We start from the raw sequence: 17,784 nt of genomic DNA, 5'->3' as shown, positions 1-17,784 counted from the left end.
TTTTTTGGGGTACCTTTGAGGTCGGGGTCTACTGGACGCCGGTCGATGACCGTCCTAGCCGGCCTGGTATTATCGTCGTCGACGAACATTATCGCTGTGATTTTAGCATATGGCAAGGCTTTACGCCGTTTCCCCTCCCCCGAGTTAATGTCCTCGGGCCGCTTGGCGGATTTGGAGCCAGCTGGGCCGAATGCAGGATGAAATCCGATGATGTTTGTTGAGCGGGTGAGGATCAACACATTGTCAGAATAGAGGAGGATGAGATTATTGGCCACGCATCGCACCATAAAAAGACATCAAAAGGCCGCACGCGCAGCGAACATATCTTGTAATATGATAAGGCCCTTTGATGCCGGGTCTCCACGGTAGTTGGAAATTAGGTCTAGGTCGAGGTGTATAACGTGAGACAATGGCGAAGTTGATAAGACCGAGCAAGCAAGAAGAACGCAAGGAAAGCCACGGGAAAAGGTGGACGTACCAGAATAGTAGCGAGAAAACAAGCAGGAAAATAATCAGAAAGGAGGGAATCCTAACAAAATTCCTGAGTGGCAATGGACACCCTGAACCGGTCTACCTGTCCGACAACTTCCTTATAACGGACGAGATTATTGGCCACCGCAGCGCTGAGGGCTCACGGGTAACTCAAGACGGAAGATAGCGACATCGCCGTACCAGAAGTAGCACGTATCCTCTGTTCCCTTATAACGGTACCGACTAAAGGAGACTTCGGCTAGTCTTTCGATCTCTCCGAGAAACGACGGGACAATACGCGGGAGCGCGGGAGAAGGACACGGATCTGGAGCCACGAACAGTAGGCATTGTGGTTAGCAGGCTGAATAGGTGGTATTGAAGGTAGTAGAGAAATTATATAGCGGACTTTGAAACTCACAGGATAGTTCAGCTGTAGAACATAGGCGCTGATGTTATGTGGTAGCGGATCATATAAACGGAAGCACGGCACAAGCAGTTGATATAAGTAGCCACCTACGCCAGGAAGGAGGCAGGGAGGGAGCCAATGCCACAGGAGCCTTCAAGGGCAGAGATAAACCCCGAAAGACGTTCACTCACGCGAGGAGGGACAATAGCTCATATCGATGGCCTTCCACACCAGTCGGGATCTGTTCACAGTCCACATTCTGTTTTGTGTATCGTCCTGTTTCAAGGATCATTCCATCGATTAGCAATTGCTTCACTGACCGAAGAGAGTTTCAAAGGCTTCAGGGGGTTGCTCCGTTTGCTCTAATTTATATGCACTTCCTTGGTGATAGGTTGGGATACCTTTCTCCCTAGTGGCTTCGTCTCAAAGGTAGCGGCCGTGGGACGTCTGTGCGGTCACGCAAGAAGGTTGGGGAAAAGGGGTAGGTTACTTTGATATTGTAACTTGTTATAAACAGACTGGAGATGTGGATGAATGAAGAAAAGGTAGCTTTTCCAAACTTATGATGAAGCTATGATCTAGCAACAAAACAGACAAACCCGCCGACAAAGCTGCTCATATAGGGATGACAGGAGTGGAGGAGCAGTGAAGATGGGTTCTCATTATATAGGTGACTACCATCAGGTCCTTGTTATATCTTCTTATAGCATCCCACTGTTGGCAGGGAACTAAGTAGGGATTTGTGGTATAGTTATAGATAGTAAAGCCTATAGTGATATCCAGGTCAGGATTTTATAAGTTAAATATCTGTCAAATTTGGAGTCAAGTGAGCTGGTGTGGTAGAGCTGGTACTTATAGCTTCAGTTACCAAACAAACAGAATTTATTTGCTATGTTTGGAGTTCAGCATATAGCTAAGGCAAACTTATTCGGCCTCTCACTGATATTGTTTTTGTCCTTTGTGTAATCAGAACATCCGACCTCAGATGTAAATGGACTGGCCACAGAGTTTGAATTCTCTCACTTTAGATCTATTACTCGAATTATTTAATGTCTGTTCATTCAGTGATCAACGTAGTTCGTGGCACATAACATCCATGATCGGCATTGATCTACCTCGTCATTCTATCAAACACCTCATATTTTACATACACATCAAAGCCGGTCCCGATGATACTGGTCCTCAATCTCCACCGTAACATCAACTGTCCTTAGCACGGCTCCCTTCCCTTGGAGGTCCTGCGTCAAATGCCGTGTACTCTCAGTCCCCTCGCTCGAACTTGACTGCCTACCACCATCGTTCTGGTTCGTATCCCGACCCGATGAAACCTGAGTGACAACCCCAGTCTGACCTCCCCATCCATCAAACATTGTCTTCGAGCGCCCCCGCGACCGCGGTCGTGAATTTGAATGACTTGCTCCCGAGGATGATTGGTTGACCCACCCCCCGCTCCCCTTGGTCTGCGGTAGCTCGAGGCCGTTGCCGTCGGAAATCTGAGTCGTATTCAGGCCAGAGTGTAGGCCGGCGAAGATGTGGTAAAGGGTTGGGACGCAAGCTATTACGATGGCTGTCAGCATCATTGCCTGACCGACTGTTGCCCAAACGACAATGTCCCCTATATACTTGTTAGATCAACATAGCGAGGTTTTGACGGGAGCTGGAAGGGGAATGGGGTGTGACGGACAGGAGATATCGATTGAGTGAACAAATGAAGGTACGAGAGCTAGGTGGGTGATTGCGAGGCCGAGGATACTATGATAAGTTGGTCAGTTAGTCATTATTGATTTTGAAAAAGACCTTTTTGGGTTAGTGCTAAGATACCTTAGGCGCAAAGAGAAGGAGCATAGGATCTTCACCCTCTTGTGTCGAGCCATCTGGACATTCCGCATCATAATAAAGGGCAGGATGACAATGACAACCTCTGTGAGAATGTTCATGGCTGCGATGGGGTAGAGAAGGGCTCCCTATTCGGGGTTAGATGGGGTGCAGTTCTGGCGTGGGCTCCTGGTGTAGACTAACCTCTCCAGCACATCGCTCGGGTGAGTACAACCACACATCGGGCAATACACACTGAAAAGCTATGCTAAACACTGCGAATACCGCCCACCCGACAACTATACCAGCTGTGACAACACAGCTGCGACGGAGCGTCTTACTCGGTGTTAACTTCCAAACCAAAAGGATAGTCGAGAATTTCGACAGCGATAAGACAAGGATGAGCAGAATGTGAGCTGCGAAGGCGAATTTGCTCCAGCTTTGAATATCGCCTTCGCTAAGCTGGTTCTGGTGCTTTCCTAGTCCATGATCAACAGCCTTTTGTAAGACAACGACTTGAACAATTGCAAGAACCAAAGCGATCCAGATGGGAGTATTGACTGCTGTCCGCCGCTGCTTAAAATAAATCACCGAACCAATCTTGGCCAGCACAAAAATTATGGCCACGATCAGAAGCGCAACCGAGGTCAAGGTGATGATAGCACCGCGATTATCACTTGACAAGGGCTGAAAGGCATTGTTTTGATCCATCGCAAGTTTTAGAACGTGCGGAGAAGGTCAAAAGCACATAATAAAACACCGCTTATTTTTTTTTATCACTACTCTAAAGTTTCTTTCTCTTGGATATTTAACAACCCTTGTTTTCTTCAAGTCCGACCCCTGTTCAAAGGGGCGTTGTTCACTACATCTCACCTGCATGGATGCGAGTCAAGTACATTGTGTTAAATCGAACATACCAATAGTTTGCGATTACTCAAGTGGAGTCCCAATATGTTTTTGATCAATAGCATTGTCCACAATTAGAATAGATCCGAAATCGCGGGGGCCAAAGGATTCTATAGGCCGCCCAGCCACTAGCAACAGACCGGCTCTTTGACTAGATAATGTTAGCAACCAACAACAAACCGAGGCCTGGCTTTTCCATTAAATTTGCGCCCGATGAATTTCCGGAGAGTCCAGATCCAGCACTAAACAGCACTAAACGGCGCTAAATAACACTGGTCTCGGTAATAGAGTGCTAACGACAAGGGTTCACGGCGAAGCGAGCACTACCGTTTCAACAGAGCATGAATTTTCGCATGTGGTCGGTTGCTTGTTTCGCATTCATTTATTCTGCAATAAATATCCCTGTCTAGTCTCTGTTTGAGGAAATGAGGAGGCAAAAATAGGAAGTACAAAGTACTTCTTGCCGTCTTTAAGCCGAGTGGTATATTTTCTATCGACTTCCCCCCTTCTTTTCTGTGCTCAGATAATCGTCTCTCAAGATGCAGGAAGATATGGAAATGAAAAGTGGAAGCGCTGTGCGCTCAGGACCAGTTGGGAGTGGGAATGGTGGCTATGAGACCTCTACAGTGCGCCAGAAGCAACAACTAGAGGTATATGTTCAACGTTTGATTGACATGCGCGGACTCTAATTTTACAACAGAGATACCTCAATTTCTTCTCATCCGTCGCATTTTCTACCTGTCTGCTTGCCACATGGGAAACTGCTGGTGGTGGTTTAATGGCGGGCTTATACAACGGCGGCCCTTCATCGATTGTTTATGGAATGATCTTGAGTACCTTGGGTAATCTGACCATCGCATCCTCTTTGGCCGAGCTTGCCTCTATGTATGTACACAAATGGCTGCTATTCGACCAACGCTGACATCGAGATAGTCACCCAACTGCGGGTGCTCAATATCACTGGACCTATTTCCTCGCGCCGCCTTGTTGCCGTCGATTCCTCAGTTTCTTCCAGGGTTAGTGAATACCATGTCATTTTTCTTTATAGTCGCATGCTGAACATTCCAGGCTGGGTCACATGTGGTGCCTGGGGTGCATTGGTTAGTATAGCTCCTTTTTTCATCGGTACGCAAATCCAGGGCATGCTTGTGATGGCGAATCCCGAGTATGAGATTGTGAGGTGGCGTGGTACCCTGCTCATGTGGGCAGTTGCAATTGTCCCGATGGTAATCAATATCTTTGCACGTCGTGTCCTGCCAGGGGTCGAGGTTGCTGCAGGTATCATGCATGTCGTCTTCCTACCCGTCAGCATCGCGGTCTTGGTCATCCTTGCCCCTCGAAACCCTGACTCGTTTGTTTGGGATACTTTTGTGGGCGGCCTGAGTGGCTGGAAGGATCCCGGAGTGTTATTCTCCGTCGGTCTTCTTGGTGTCATTACTCCCCTATCCGGTACGTTCCTCCAATATCAGACACTTGATCAATCTAATCCATACCGACAGGCCTCGATGGTATCATCCACATGTCTGAAGAAGTCAAAAATGCCAGAGTCATTGTTCCCCGCTCCATGATCCTCGGCACCATAATTAACGGAGCCCTTGCATTCTGCTACCTGATTGCCGTCCTCTACTGCATGGGCGATTATCAAGAGGCCCTTATGAGTCCTACTGGATATCCTATTATTACAATCGTCTATCAAGCAACTGGATCCAAGGCAGCCACCTACGTCCTCATGGCAATGGGTATGACCCCCGCCTGGATCGCCCTTTTCAACAGTCTTGCCTCTGTCACACGTCTCATCTGGGCTTTCGCTCGAGACAACGGACTCCCCTTCTCCGACTTCTTTGCTGTGGTCGATAACACCTACAAGATTCCTCTCCGTGCTTTATTCCTGGTTGCATCATGCATCTTTGCGCTCTCTTTCATCCAGATTGGTTCTACAGCTGCATTCAACGCTATTCTCTCCCTCAGCACACTCGGTCTTTACATTTCCTATCTTATCCCTCTCGTCCTTCTTGTTTACAGGCGCTTCACATCGCCCCAAGACATCCCACAGGGAGCCTTCTCCATGGGAAAATTCGGCCTCCCCATGAATCTTCTTGCCATTCTCTTCGCCACCTATTTCGTTATCTTCCTCCCATTCCCATCTACTTTGCCGGTTACCGCCGAGAATATGAATTATGCCGGGCCTGTACTTGGCTTTGTTATGGTACTGGCCTGTGTGGATTGGGTTATTCGCGGACGGCATAAGTGGGAAGGCCCAATGATGAAACCTTATGCCAGAGACGATTGAAGTTTCAAGGTTTCAATTGAACATGAAACAGGAGGTGGGAGCAGCGTGGGAGGTTAAAATCTGTGAATGTCTTTCTTATTGTCAGGGTTGGACTAGACTGTACATATACTTTTCTTTATGTTTTAGAATATACGAGCTTAATACGCTTTGGTGCCTGAATGCCTAAATGCCTTGTTTTAGAACTGCAGAAAGTTGGAAGACGTTATGGAGCGGTGTGGAAAGCGGTGCTCCTGCGGGCATTCGGGCATAACAACAGGGATTTGATCCCCGAGCACTATACATAGCACTGCGGATCCCGATGAATTCCGTCGGACTAAAATCTCGCTTAAGGATGTACCCTATACCAGAATGGGAACAACATACTATCAAAGAAGAGGCTTGAATGAGTCACACGTTTTTGTTATCGAGCTGATCCTTTTTTTTAATATTGCCTTTAATGACAACAGTTCTGCGCTGATATCTAAGCCAGTTAGGCTAATCAATATGGGACTTCATCTGTGCCATGGAAAAAACGATATCGAATGCTCCTCGGTTAGAGATCGCACGCGCGATTAATTTGTAGATTGAAGTGGATCAGCTAATAAGCCTAAGCAGCGGGGCCGACAGGGATCATCCAGCCGCGCCTGGAACCGTGCGAGCCCCGTTCGCCGCCGGGTCCCGACGTAACCCTACCACATCATCCTGCAATTCGCCTCATGTATCAACCATTTGCTCTGGTATTGCTTTTTCTCTCTGTGCACGTGATTGTCGCGTCTCGGGATCATGACCATGTTCTCGTCCAAAGGAACGCCTGTGACGGGATTGATGCTATGCCGATTCTCTACCACGATTATTTGAGTGATGTTTGCCGACCGAAGTACTTGACCAGCTCGAGTGGGGTTTGCGATCATACAGACTACCAGTCGAATTCGTGTGTGGCGTTTTGCCAGCTCCGAACTCGCTTTGTTTATGAGAAGGAATTTCCTTTGGACGTTTGGTGCCATGGGCCTCCGTGCAAAATTGCTGATTCGACGAAGAGAATGACTTGGTCTGTGGATATGAGGCCTGAATTTGAGAAAGGGTTAAATGATGGGATCAGTGGGGGTTGGCAGTCAAAGATCACGGCTGATGTGGGACCTCAGGGCATGTCCTATGAGAAACCTTTAGAGGCTGGACAGTGTGGGTATTGGACCTGGGTGTCTATCAAGCGAACGGTGTGGTAAGTTGGTGATTTTTGTTATTGCTTAGTAGACGAATAATTGCCGGAGATAAACTAACCTGTGTCAGTGGAACAATGTCCTACCAACAAGCCAAATCGCATCAGTGCGTGGGTGGTATGCAAACCATTAAGAAATACTGCGTAGATGATCTACGGCGATACTCCGATAGCACTCTTGATGGAGAGACGATTTTTGTTTACACTGACTGCGTGACACGACTTCCCTTGCCTATGAACCAGCAGAGTAGTATATATAGGCTACCGGGCGTAGCTATGGATCGGGGTGACCATTCCTCAGCCCAGAGCTTAGGTTACCATTCTCAGTTCTCAGGCTTGCGACAGCAAGTGCTGTGAAAAATATGTTTTGTGCCCTAAATATGACCTCTTGGGGGGGGGTCCTTCTGCGGCAATTCACTGGTACCTCGCAATTTCGAAGAACTCGTAGGGAGAACACGCAATCTCTGAGCCTCGCTATGTATAAACCAGTGCATAGCTATGAGAAAGCTATTTGACATCCATACTATGTATTCCACTTGTCTGCCCAAACCCAAGGCGGCTGATACCCAGCGGTATAGGCACCAGCTGCCAAAATCCCATGTCTGGTAACTTACATCCAGCTTATGTCTAGTTTACCTCAGCGCGACTCAACTGGCCTTCGAAAAGAAGATAGACATCATATCTACTCTTCCTTCACGTCAGATAAATTCTGAGCTAGTACTTGACAAGGCCAGCCTCCTGCGAGATCAAACCTTTCGGATCGCTTAAATCCTTGAGACTCGTAGTATCTGACCAATTTTCTGTCATCACCTGCATAGCAATCCACCCGTAGCAATGAGACTCCAGCCTCGTTGGCGAGATGACGGGCATGTTCCAGAAGGCGTTTGCCAATCTGGTGACCAGCCCATTGTCGATCAGTGATCAATAATTTCACGTAAAGCTCAGGCTCAGAGACAGGTGGTGCGTAAGGCATTCTGTCTCCAACAGCAATTGCTCCTACGATGAAACCCGAACTTTCTCCGTTCACAGTCTTGGAGAGTATATCGGAGGGTGGAGTTTGGTCGATTGTCGTGCTATCAGCGACCTTGATGGCGAGCCAAAGGCCATGGCCGGTTGTTGCAAATTCTTTCAGCTGTTCGGCGCGCCGTGGATTCTCTGAGAATGGTCCTGTTCCCCACTGCCCAATTCTGTCATGCGCTACCAGCCATTTGACAGCGGTATCTAGGAGATGGAGGACTGCCGGAACGTCGTCCACTGTTGCGCGCACGAGAACGATGTCGCGAGACCCACTAGGAATTGTACTTTCAAAAATTTAGCGGATATTGTTTAATGAGCTTGTTCATTAATATTGTCTCCCTTCTCATATACTCCCTTAACTAAGACAATAGTACTTACGTTGACGACATTTATCCAAAATCAGTATTTTGATATGCAGGGAGGTAGTTGTCGAATAGCCTTAATAATTAAACTGATTAGAAATCATTGGAGACATTGAAACAAGGCATTACCGTACTCTTATACTAATATTTTACTTCACTACGCCAAGGTGGGGAAGAGCCTCAATCCCACTTACGGGCCATGTGTCCAAATCCCATTAGTTTAGCCTCCGTACAGTAGCCAGATGTCAGCCATGTAAATAATCCATCTACTCAGCACTAATTAATCCTAGCACTTCTGCGTCATAAATGTGTCATATCGATCAAAACGTTGCTGCCTGTGGTGAGTTTCTCGTGTCCGCGGGTGAGGTATACAACATATATAGTTCGCATTTCGTCGATCTTTGCTAATGAGCTTCGTGCTTTCTCTTTTGTTTAATCTCTTTACGAAGTACTAACATACTTATTTTCAGGTTCTTTACAGTACTACATATTGTGCGTTCGCACTGTGCTGTCGTACGGGGACCCACGGTCGCACCTGTGACGATACAATTTCATCTCCCATCTACCCGAGAAATTACCTATTCAGGAAGTGTGAATAGCTTCGGAGTTATGAACCTTCGCTCCTACGTGACTAGCATTTACCTCTTTTTCTATATGGGAATGTTACCTTGAGACAAATCGGCATGGTGTGTCGGGATATGCTAGGCGAATCGCTTAGAAAATCTCCTCAAAAACAATCTGTTTGCCCCTCACTGGAAAATCCCACAATCGGAGTTTTCTTTGTCAAGTCTCCTCACTCAGCTCCTCGCAGATCTCGCTTTTTGCGCTGATTTTATTAATTGGCATCTCTTTTCATCATTGCCATCTGAAGAAGGTTCTATACCCCCTTTTTTGTCTACCAGTGCCCCGGGGATGCCAAGGTACTGTAGTCAGCAACTCCACCGACCTTGGGGCTCCAGAGCTCCGGGGTCAAACCCGCAGTGGGTCGCGTTTTGGCCACGTACATTTATTTTACTTATTTAGGGGTATCTGTCGCTTTCGGATTCTCTCCTTCACCCAGGATGCCACTCCGTCTAACCAGCCCGCAGTTCCGTGCCTTTTCGACAAAGTTCGACAAATTCGAGCTCTATGGAGGTCGGCCAATTCCCGCCAATAAGGAGCGGTTGATCCCGACCTCGGGGAGTTATCCAAAGGGGTTCAAAGTGGGCAGCACTCGCGCAGGGATTAAGCCTGCCGATAACATTCAGCCAGACTTGCTCATCGTTGCCTCAGATACACCGGCATCGGGCGCCGCAGTCTTGACTAAGAATGAATTCTGCGCTGCGTCTGTGACAGTCACCCGCGAGCTTATGCGCCGTACCAATGGTGCTGGACTGCGAGGCGTCATTGCGAATTCGGGGTGCGCCAATACTCTTACCGGACAGGCGGGACTTGATGATGCAATTTCCATGGGCCGCCGAGCCGCGAAATGTATATCCACCGGCACTGCCGATGAGGGATCATCTCTGATGGTTATGCATACAGGCGCAGGTGCTCAGCGGTAAGCTCGTTTCTACATTCCAAATATCAACCCTTAAGAGACACACTGACTGACTGAACAGACTACCGATTGACAACATTCTGAATCATATACCTAAATTGGCTCAAAATATGGGAAATACACATGGTCACTGGCTCGAGGCCGCGGTCGCCTTAAGTACAACCGACACGTATCCGAAATTGATGTCAAGGACCTTTACCTTGCCTTCTGCACCGAAAACTAACTTTTCCCTCGCTGGTCTCACCAAAGGCGCCGGTATGGTCCATCCGAACATGGCCACCACGCTAGGAATCATTTGCACAGACGCTCCAGTTACACTAACCGCCCTGCAGATCCTCCTTCGAGGTGCTGCATCCAAGTCATATAACTGTATTTCCATCGATGGTGACACATCCACCAATGACATGGTCGCTATGTTTGCCAATGGAGCAGCTGCATCTTCTGACCAACCCGCGGTAGACGTCTCTCCAGAGCCGTCGGCCGACTTTGTCGCATTGCAGCACGTTCTCAACGGGTTCATGTCTGAAATGGCTAAGCTGGTTGTACGGGACGCCGAGGGTGCCTCGAAATTCATCACGATTCGGGTCCGTGGGTCGCCATCTTATGATGCAGCTCATCATATTGCGTCGGTGATCGCACGTTCTGTACTCTGGAAGACGGGGATATATGGACTAGACCCGAATTGGGGTGGAATTCTGGCCGCACTTGGATATTCGCTTCTGGACACTCCGTTCGCCGGAAAGGGTATTATCATCCCCGAGCAGACATCTGTGAGTTTCATGGATGGCTCTGAGGTTGTCAAGTTCTTAGATCGCGGGGTACCGGTGCCCGTTGATGAGGCAAAGATAAAACAGATCATGGAGGAAGAAGATCTAGAAACTATCGTGGACTTGAGGCATGGGATGTCTGAGGATATTGCGCCCGAGGAGGCAGTTTATTGGACGTGCGATATGACGCATGATTTCATTTCAATGAACTCGGGAGTTGAAATTCGGTAGGTAGAACCTGACTCGGTAGTTTACAGGTGCATCAGGAGAACGGCGTAGACGAGAACTGTTACTGAGGTCCGGCGAAATTATTAGATGTACCTAGTGTCTATAAAATTAGAGATGAATGGATAGCAGATGCTTGAGACAGTAATCAGACCAGTTAGTTTAATTAGTTGACATGATCATGAAAACGCGATGTCATGACCTATTATGTTAGTACTAATATTTGATGGTAGCTCACCCTATGGCTAGCATCATATATGCAAGTAGAGACTAATATCTAGTTCAAGATATTATAGGGCATAGGCTTTCCGATAATAGGTGCTGCGCTTCACTGCGAATGTAACTAAATCTGCACCGCCACAGGTTTGAGTTGATGAAAATGAACTAGGCAGTCTAGCTGCATCGTAGGCGGCTGTGCATTGGGCCATATTTAGCGTGTGATCAAAAATAGCGTGGTCTTTCCCCCTCACTATGAGTCCTTCAAAATCGGGGGTGTTCCGGAGCCATCCGCGCTTTCGACCAAAGCTTGCTTTTTACTAAATATTTATGTCCCGATGGAGCAACCGCCTAGAAAGAAAAGATTCTCCAGCCAGGAAGAACGAGCGTTGATTGATAAATACAAAATCAAGTTTGAGGGGCCGGTTTCCCCGGCTCGTTGGCCGGAACAGAATTTAGCTATATTCACCATCATCCGCAAAATTGAAGACATTAAGTATAACACTTACCTGGAGCAAACACATACCAATACCCCGAAGGGGATACAGAGGGCAAAAACAGTGAACAAGGTTAATCGTCTTGTTTCCGCTGCATATGATTGCCGTGATCTTGAAGCCAACGAGTGGACTTGGAGGTCCAAGACGGAGTTCCCTCTATTAGAATTTTTTGAGGAAGACATAGAGTGGTGAGTAAAACATTGAAAATACAACTTTGGGTTAATTCTAATATTATTCCAGTCGGAAATGTCAACAGCGACGATGGGCTCCCGAGTTCTGTGCGCCAATTGCGCCAAACGAGGAGAGAGTGCAAACAGCCCACGGAGAGATGGGTATTTGTCAGTGCAGTGAAAGCGGTATTGATGGATATGGGGTAAACATCAAATCCATTACAGAACATCGGGTAGCTAATGATTGCTTTTTAGGCCATCGACAAGAACGCCATATTTGCGGGACAGCCGCACGCAGGAATTACAGATATTTCCGTTCCTGAGATCAGAACAAAGTACCCCGATAGGGTCATTGGACTTCGGAGAACACCAATACTCAGTGCTGGCCTTCGACGTCATCCAAGCCTAGTTTCCTGTCCAGTAAAGGACGCAGACCATATTTTGTTTCCTTTCCTGATAATTGAAGCCAAGTCTGAGATTCAAACATCCGGGTTTACGGCTATCGAGAAGCAGACTGCGTTTCCTATTAAAAGACTTCTCGATATTCAAAAGGCTTTGAGAAAAAGAAGGCAAGAGCCGGAAGAAAACAGCTTAGTTTGGTTCTTGGCTTTCAGTGGGGATGAATGGAGACTCTATGGGTGTGTTCCTAGAGCAGATGAAACAGTAAGGTTCTTTGAAGAGATCTATATCCCTTACTAACACAAACCCAGCGTATAATCGACCTTTGGCACGGAAGTATTCAGCGACATGATTCTGCACTACAATTGTGTTTGATTGTCGACTTTATATGTGACTGGGCTTTCAATGTACATCGAAATGAGATCACTCGGTTGCTTTCTCACAAAACGAATAGTACAACCATCAGTTCTCTGCCTAGTCCTCGTGAACGTGGCACTCAAGAATTGCAGCCTCGGCAATCACCCTCGCGCAAGCAACGATCCGTCATTAGAGATACAAATGAGGTTTTCTTCTCATTCCGACATCTGATACTCCCTGATGTTACGAGTGAGTTGATTGCAATTCTCAGGCCACTAGGCTCCGGGGATCACAATGTCAATCAGCAAGCCATCAGACTCTTGGCTCTATTCAATCTAGGAAATCCGCTCTTGGTCACGGGATATTTGATCTCTCGTCTACAGAAACTTTGGACGGGTGTATGGAGGAAGGATTCAGATTTTTTCAGTGACCAGTTTATCTGTGCTCACATTTCATTCCAATCATACTTCCGGCCAACTGACTTTCGCATCGTACGAAAGGTTTCATGCATCACGGCATCATTCAGTGCAATACGTACTCTGCAGCATCTGGCTGAAACAAATATTCCTGTGCCATCGGTGTATCCAGATCTTAACGCGGAAAAATTGCTTCCCTTGGCAAACCTATCTGGCGTGGATTCATTGCGAGCTGCTGCTAGGAACCTACGACTCACATTATGGGTGACTCAAAGGACAACCACTAAGCAGTCATCCTGTAACTGGGTGAAGCAAGTCTATCACGAAGAATTTGTATCAAGCATCTGGGACAGACTAGCATCCTGTTCTCCCGGGGTTCTTCAGTTTCCTATATTTGAGCACTCGAGTGAACGACGCAGGATTCCCGCCGTCAATGAACACCAGTCTTCTGACCTACAGGACTTTCTCAAACAAGGAAAACATCAGCTCCTTCACGGGGCTGCTCTTCTCAAAACACCTGAGAGCTCACTCAACCCGCTTCACCCCCAGTATTGCTTGGCTGTATTTGACGGCTCTAACCTAGATGATCGACGGCATCTTGGTTTTAAATTATTACACTTGATCACAACCGGGGCCTTGTTTGAGGGTAAATCAATGTCTACCGCGACTAAAGAAGATCGTGAGTTCATCCACGACTGGGCTACTCGTCTAAGGCACGGTGATCCTTAAGTGCCAATTATGGTTCGTAGGCTAGGAAGAACTGTTATATTGTTAAACATCTACTCCACGCTCTTTTCTCAGTTATTTTCTAGATGTTTCTACTTTAAATCAGAAATAAAATCCGATATCCTATCGTTTCTCCTCGAACCTTCGATAGAGATACCCCCTAATTCACATTTCACTTGATACAATATCTTCTTAGTACGATGGACATATGGCCCGGTAGATTGGTAGTAGTAGAGTTCAGTTATGATATTGTAAATTGTACACGAATTCTATATCCTTAGGGGAGCCGGGCGATAAAGTTGGGCGGTCGCGCGGCCCCTATCTATGGCGCAATAACGCCTCACACCCTATAAGCATTCCTTGCCCTCCTATTGTCACCACCAATTTTGATTCTATCATCCTCCGCAGTGTGATATCAATCACATACGACCATAGGGTGTGGAAAACAGGGCTTCCCGTCCGCTCAGCCGTACTTAAGCCACACGCCGGTGAGTTAGTAGTTGGGTGGGTGACCACCAGCGAATCCTCACTGTTGTATGTTTTTTGTTTTGAATTCTTTTTTGTTTAGTTCGGGAAGCCCAGTCTTCTGCTCTTCAGCCTTTTTACCTGAATGCCCTGACACCCCTCTATTCTTCACCCGATCGCCCTCAATACCCCTTAAGGCTGACGTGGCCCCTCGGCTAACTTTCCCTCCCTCCCCGTATCGGGATTGGGTAATTTGCGCGCCTGCTGCCTTCCTTGAATGTGGTAGCCGTTTCTCAAGCTCCCCTCTCCGGAATCGAACCCTACTTCCCCGTTGCCCGTTGCCACCATGGTAGGCCACTATCCTACCATCGAGAGTTGATAGGGCAGAAAGTTGACTGAACCATCACCGGCGCAAGGCCATGCGATTGGTAAAGTTATTATGATTCACCAAGGAGCTTCCCACTCGTGTCTAAGTCCCAACTTGGTGGCCTAAACTGATCCTGATCGGAGCTGACAGCGGAAAATAGATTCACTGTCGCTATTATGGACGTAGTGAAGACTTTGACTAAAGAAGAGGCGCATAAACGAATACCTCGCTACAATGGAAGCAACCACAATTGAAGAGCTCTCCTGTGGCCGAACGCATGGGGTACTTCAACAATTACCAACAATTAAAACTGAATTTAACTGATGACCTTTTTTGTTCTCCCGGATGGACTACCACTGAGAAGGACCCTAGGCGTACAGAACTTATAGTTATATTATATTTCTATCAGGTCAGCATATGATGTGACTAGAAGTTGAAAGGGCAATAACAGGTACGACTATAGCCCCACCCTCCAGGTGGCCTAAGATCAGTCGCATCCGAGCGGACCGAGCGGACCGAGCCCCCGGCCCCCTCCTGGAATTGATCCACTTATTTCCTAATACGATCCATAGTCTTTCTTTTCGAAGTCGGATATATCGGTTCGCCAATCAATCCAAGAATACCTCCTTCAGCAGAGCTACACAAGCGCCTTTATTGACCTTCTCCAACATGAAAATCTCAAACCTTTCTTCCATCCTCTGTGCTTGTGGCCATGGGGACCGGTGTTGATTCCTAGGCGTCTCCTACTACACCCAAGATGCCCCGGCAGTGCATGTGAGAGAGGTCGCTGAACGCCTAATCATTGTCCATCGGCCAATGATAATTGCCCTTCTATATCAGCAGTGGACCTTTTGGGCTATGCTTTCTCCACCGTGGAGTATCCATCATTGCCCAGGACACCTTGTTGCTTAATATACTAAATCTAGTGCTTACCTCCCGCATCTTAGAGTTCAGGAGCCCAAATTAGGAATGGATTAACGTAGCACCTCGGGTCTAAAGAAATTAATGAGGTCATCTGGAGGCTCATTCCCGACCCCTTCGTAGTCACCCCATAGCTAGGGTCGGGTATTCAAAACCCAAGTGCTGCAAATTGCAACACTTTGCTTCCTCAGTTTATTCCAAAGTCTAAATCAGCCATCTTTCTCAATGCTTCTCAACATCATTCTCGCCCTGTCGACTGTCTCGCTCTCAGTGGCTAAGCCCGCCGCAAACTTCAATGCATCGACTTCAACTCTCACATCCCTCGGATGCGATGCTGCTTGCCAACGGGCCTTTAGCGAGGGACGAAAGCAGGACATCGAGATGTTCGGAACGGATTTTGATTTCGACTTTTACGCCACTGCTCGCAACTTCTCATCGTCAAAGCCTGGCGACCTCCTCAAGTTTCGACCTCTGAACGGTTCATCTCTAAATGTAATTTATGGACTTGCCGCCTATCAATACCAGTATACTTCTGTCAGCTTGAATGGAACCGTGGTGCCTGCTACCGGATTTATTGCAATTCCATACACTTCGGCTCGCCGGGATGGAAAATATCCTGTCATTGCTTATGCCCACGGCTCCATTGGCATTTTCGCGGGATGTCCGCCTTCCTCGACATCTAAACTGTACGACTACGATACCTGGAGTATTCTCGCCCGAAATGGATATGCCATTGTTGCCCCAGACTACGCGGGACTTGGGAACAATTATATCGAGCACGAATACAGTAGCTTCCCGGCGCATGCCAATGATCTCTACTATGGCATGGTTGCTGCTCGCAAAGTATTTAAAAACACCTTCACCGACAACTGGGCAAGTGTTGGCCACTCTCAGGGAGGGGGAGCTGTCTGGAAGCTATCTGAAAGTCCCCTCATCAAGTCTGGAGCAGCAGCCGGTAACTACATAGGAACCGTGGCCGTAGCGCCAGGTTCGAAACTTTATGACTTGATTCTTCTTACAGCGGAGACAATCTTCCCAAAGTCCAACTATAACACATACTATATCACGTATATATTCTTATGGTTGTCCACTGCTCTTCGACGTGCTATTCCCTCGGCGGATATGTCAGTCTTCTCGCAAAGGCTCTTGCAACGAGCTCAGATCGCGGACATCACGCAATCCTGCAACGATGGCGCTTTGGCTCTTGGACTCGGGCTCTCTCCCGAGGAAATAATAACCAGCACAGCCGCACTCAGGAACAGCACAGACTTCTCTAAATGGCAACAAATGAATGCTCCGGCCATGGGATCCAAAGCAGAGCAACCTCTTTTGATCGTTCAGGGGTTGGCAGATACCACTATCTTACCTCAGATCACCACCAACGCCTTCAATGACACCTGTGGATTCGGTAATGAGGCACATCTGAATCTGTATCCAGGCATCGATCACGGTGATCTGCTCACAGCTAGTTCCCCCGACTGGCTGCGTTTTCTGCGTGAGCGTTTCGAGGGGAAGAGCACAAGTGGTGAATGCAAGACGGCTGTTTCTGGCCCATTTGATGCTGCTCACATGGCCGTACTGAATCAGTCTAGTTTAATACTAGATCTTTGATATGTTTAGATTATTTCTAGCTCATAGACGACTAATTACTACTTATCCTAACACATCGAACTCAGAGGTCTATTCCTCATGATAAAACAGCTTGCATTAATTCTATACATACCATAGGCTAGAATGAGAGCCACACTAGAATGGAAACCACCAACAGATACTCATATTTAAGCGACATTGTATCCATGGAGACTGGGCTGCTCCATCTATCTCGGTCTTCGCAAATTAATTATATCCATTTACTTTTTTTATAATTCTAGTGTGATAGAACACTTACATCTTCCAGGCCTACCCAAACTCCATGTTACAAACCTCTATATTTCCGACGCAATGACGGACTATAGATATAATTTGGTAAAACTAGGGATAGAGGCATAACTTAGCGATTTGCTTCTCTACTCCTAGGGCTAAGACTTACTAGTCGAAAATAAGTAACTCATAACAATAACCAGATCTTGTTCGTCGCAGCACTACCCGCTAGATTTTATTATAACTATATTCCCCGAAATCCACGAGATTGGCCATATATTTAACGTTAGGTCATGCTTGGTACGCATCTTGCTTGTGACAAATCGAGATTGGAGTGATAAAGCCAGGCTGGAGATGAAAACGGAGGAGAAAAGAAGGATACTTGTCGCTTTTAGC

General features: G+C 47.3%; 5 protein-coding genes across 5 annotated transcripts; 3 read left to right on the top strand and 2 right to left on the bottom strand.

Annotated features, from left to right (window-relative positions):
• Window positions 1-2,031: 2,031 nt before the first annotated feature.
• Window positions 2,032-3,403, bottom strand: PGRI_095220 (uncharacterized protein; the record flags this gene model as incomplete). Its single annotated transcript, XM_040797235.1, has 4 exons — window positions 2,032-2,492; window positions 2,562-2,629; window positions 2,699-2,841; window positions 2,897-3,403. The coding sequence occupies 4 exons, from the start codon at window positions 3,401-3,403 to the stop codon at window positions 2,032-2,034; spliced, it is 1,179 nt and encodes a 392-aa protein (XP_040649797.1).
• Window positions 3,404-4,137: 734 nt separating this feature from the next.
• On the top strand, window positions 4,138-5,888 carry PGRI_095210 (putative GABA permease; the record flags this gene model as incomplete). The annotated part of the gene is made up of 5 exons (XM_040797234.1): window positions 4,138-4,248; window positions 4,299-4,483; window positions 4,532-4,614; window positions 4,667-5,047; window positions 5,098-5,888. 5 exons carry the CDS (start codon window positions 4,138-4,140, stop codon window positions 5,886-5,888), a joined length of 1,551 nt encoding a protein of 516 aa, XP_040649796.1.
• Window positions 5,889-7,765: 1,877 nt separating this feature from the next.
• PGRI_095200 (GNAT family N-acetyltransferase) lies at window positions 7,766-8,489 on the bottom strand (the record flags this gene model as incomplete). Its single annotated transcript, XM_040797233.1, has 2 exons — window positions 7,766-8,384; window positions 8,479-8,489. The coding sequence occupies 2 exons, from the start codon at window positions 8,487-8,489 to the stop codon at window positions 7,766-7,768; spliced, it is 630 nt and encodes a 209-aa protein (XP_040649795.1).
• Window positions 8,490-9,523: 1,034 nt separating this feature from the next.
• Window positions 9,524-12,576, top strand: PGRI_095190 (bifunctional ornithine acetyltransferase/N-acetylglutamate synthase; the record flags this gene model as incomplete). The annotated part of the gene is made up of 5 exons (XM_040797232.1): window positions 9,524-10,002; window positions 10,064-10,996; window positions 11,446-11,895; window positions 11,948-12,080; window positions 12,133-12,576. The coding sequence occupies 5 exons, from the start codon at window positions 9,524-9,526 to the stop codon at window positions 12,574-12,576; spliced, it is 2,439 nt and encodes an 812-aa protein (XP_040649794.1).
• Window positions 12,577-15,753: 3,177 nt separating this feature from the next.
• PGRI_095180 (putative secretory lipase) lies at window positions 15,754-17,139 on the top strand (the record flags this gene model as incomplete). The annotated part of the gene is made up of 1 exon (XM_040797231.1): window positions 15,754-17,139. The coding sequence occupies one exon, from the start codon at window positions 15,754-15,756 to the stop codon at window positions 17,137-17,139; it is 1,386 nt and encodes a 461-aa protein (XP_040649793.1).
• Between the last annotated feature and the right edge of the window lie 645 nt (window positions 17,140-17,784).

This window comes from Penicillium griseofulvum, assembly GCF_001561935.1.
Source record: "Penicillium griseofulvum strain PG3 chromosome Unknown contig_16, whole genome shotgun sequence".
NCBI classification, from domain to species: domain Eukaryota; kingdom Fungi; phylum Ascomycota; class Eurotiomycetes; order Eurotiales; family Aspergillaceae; genus Penicillium; species Penicillium griseofulvum.
This window is presented reverse-complemented; position numbering and strand designations above follow the sequence as displayed.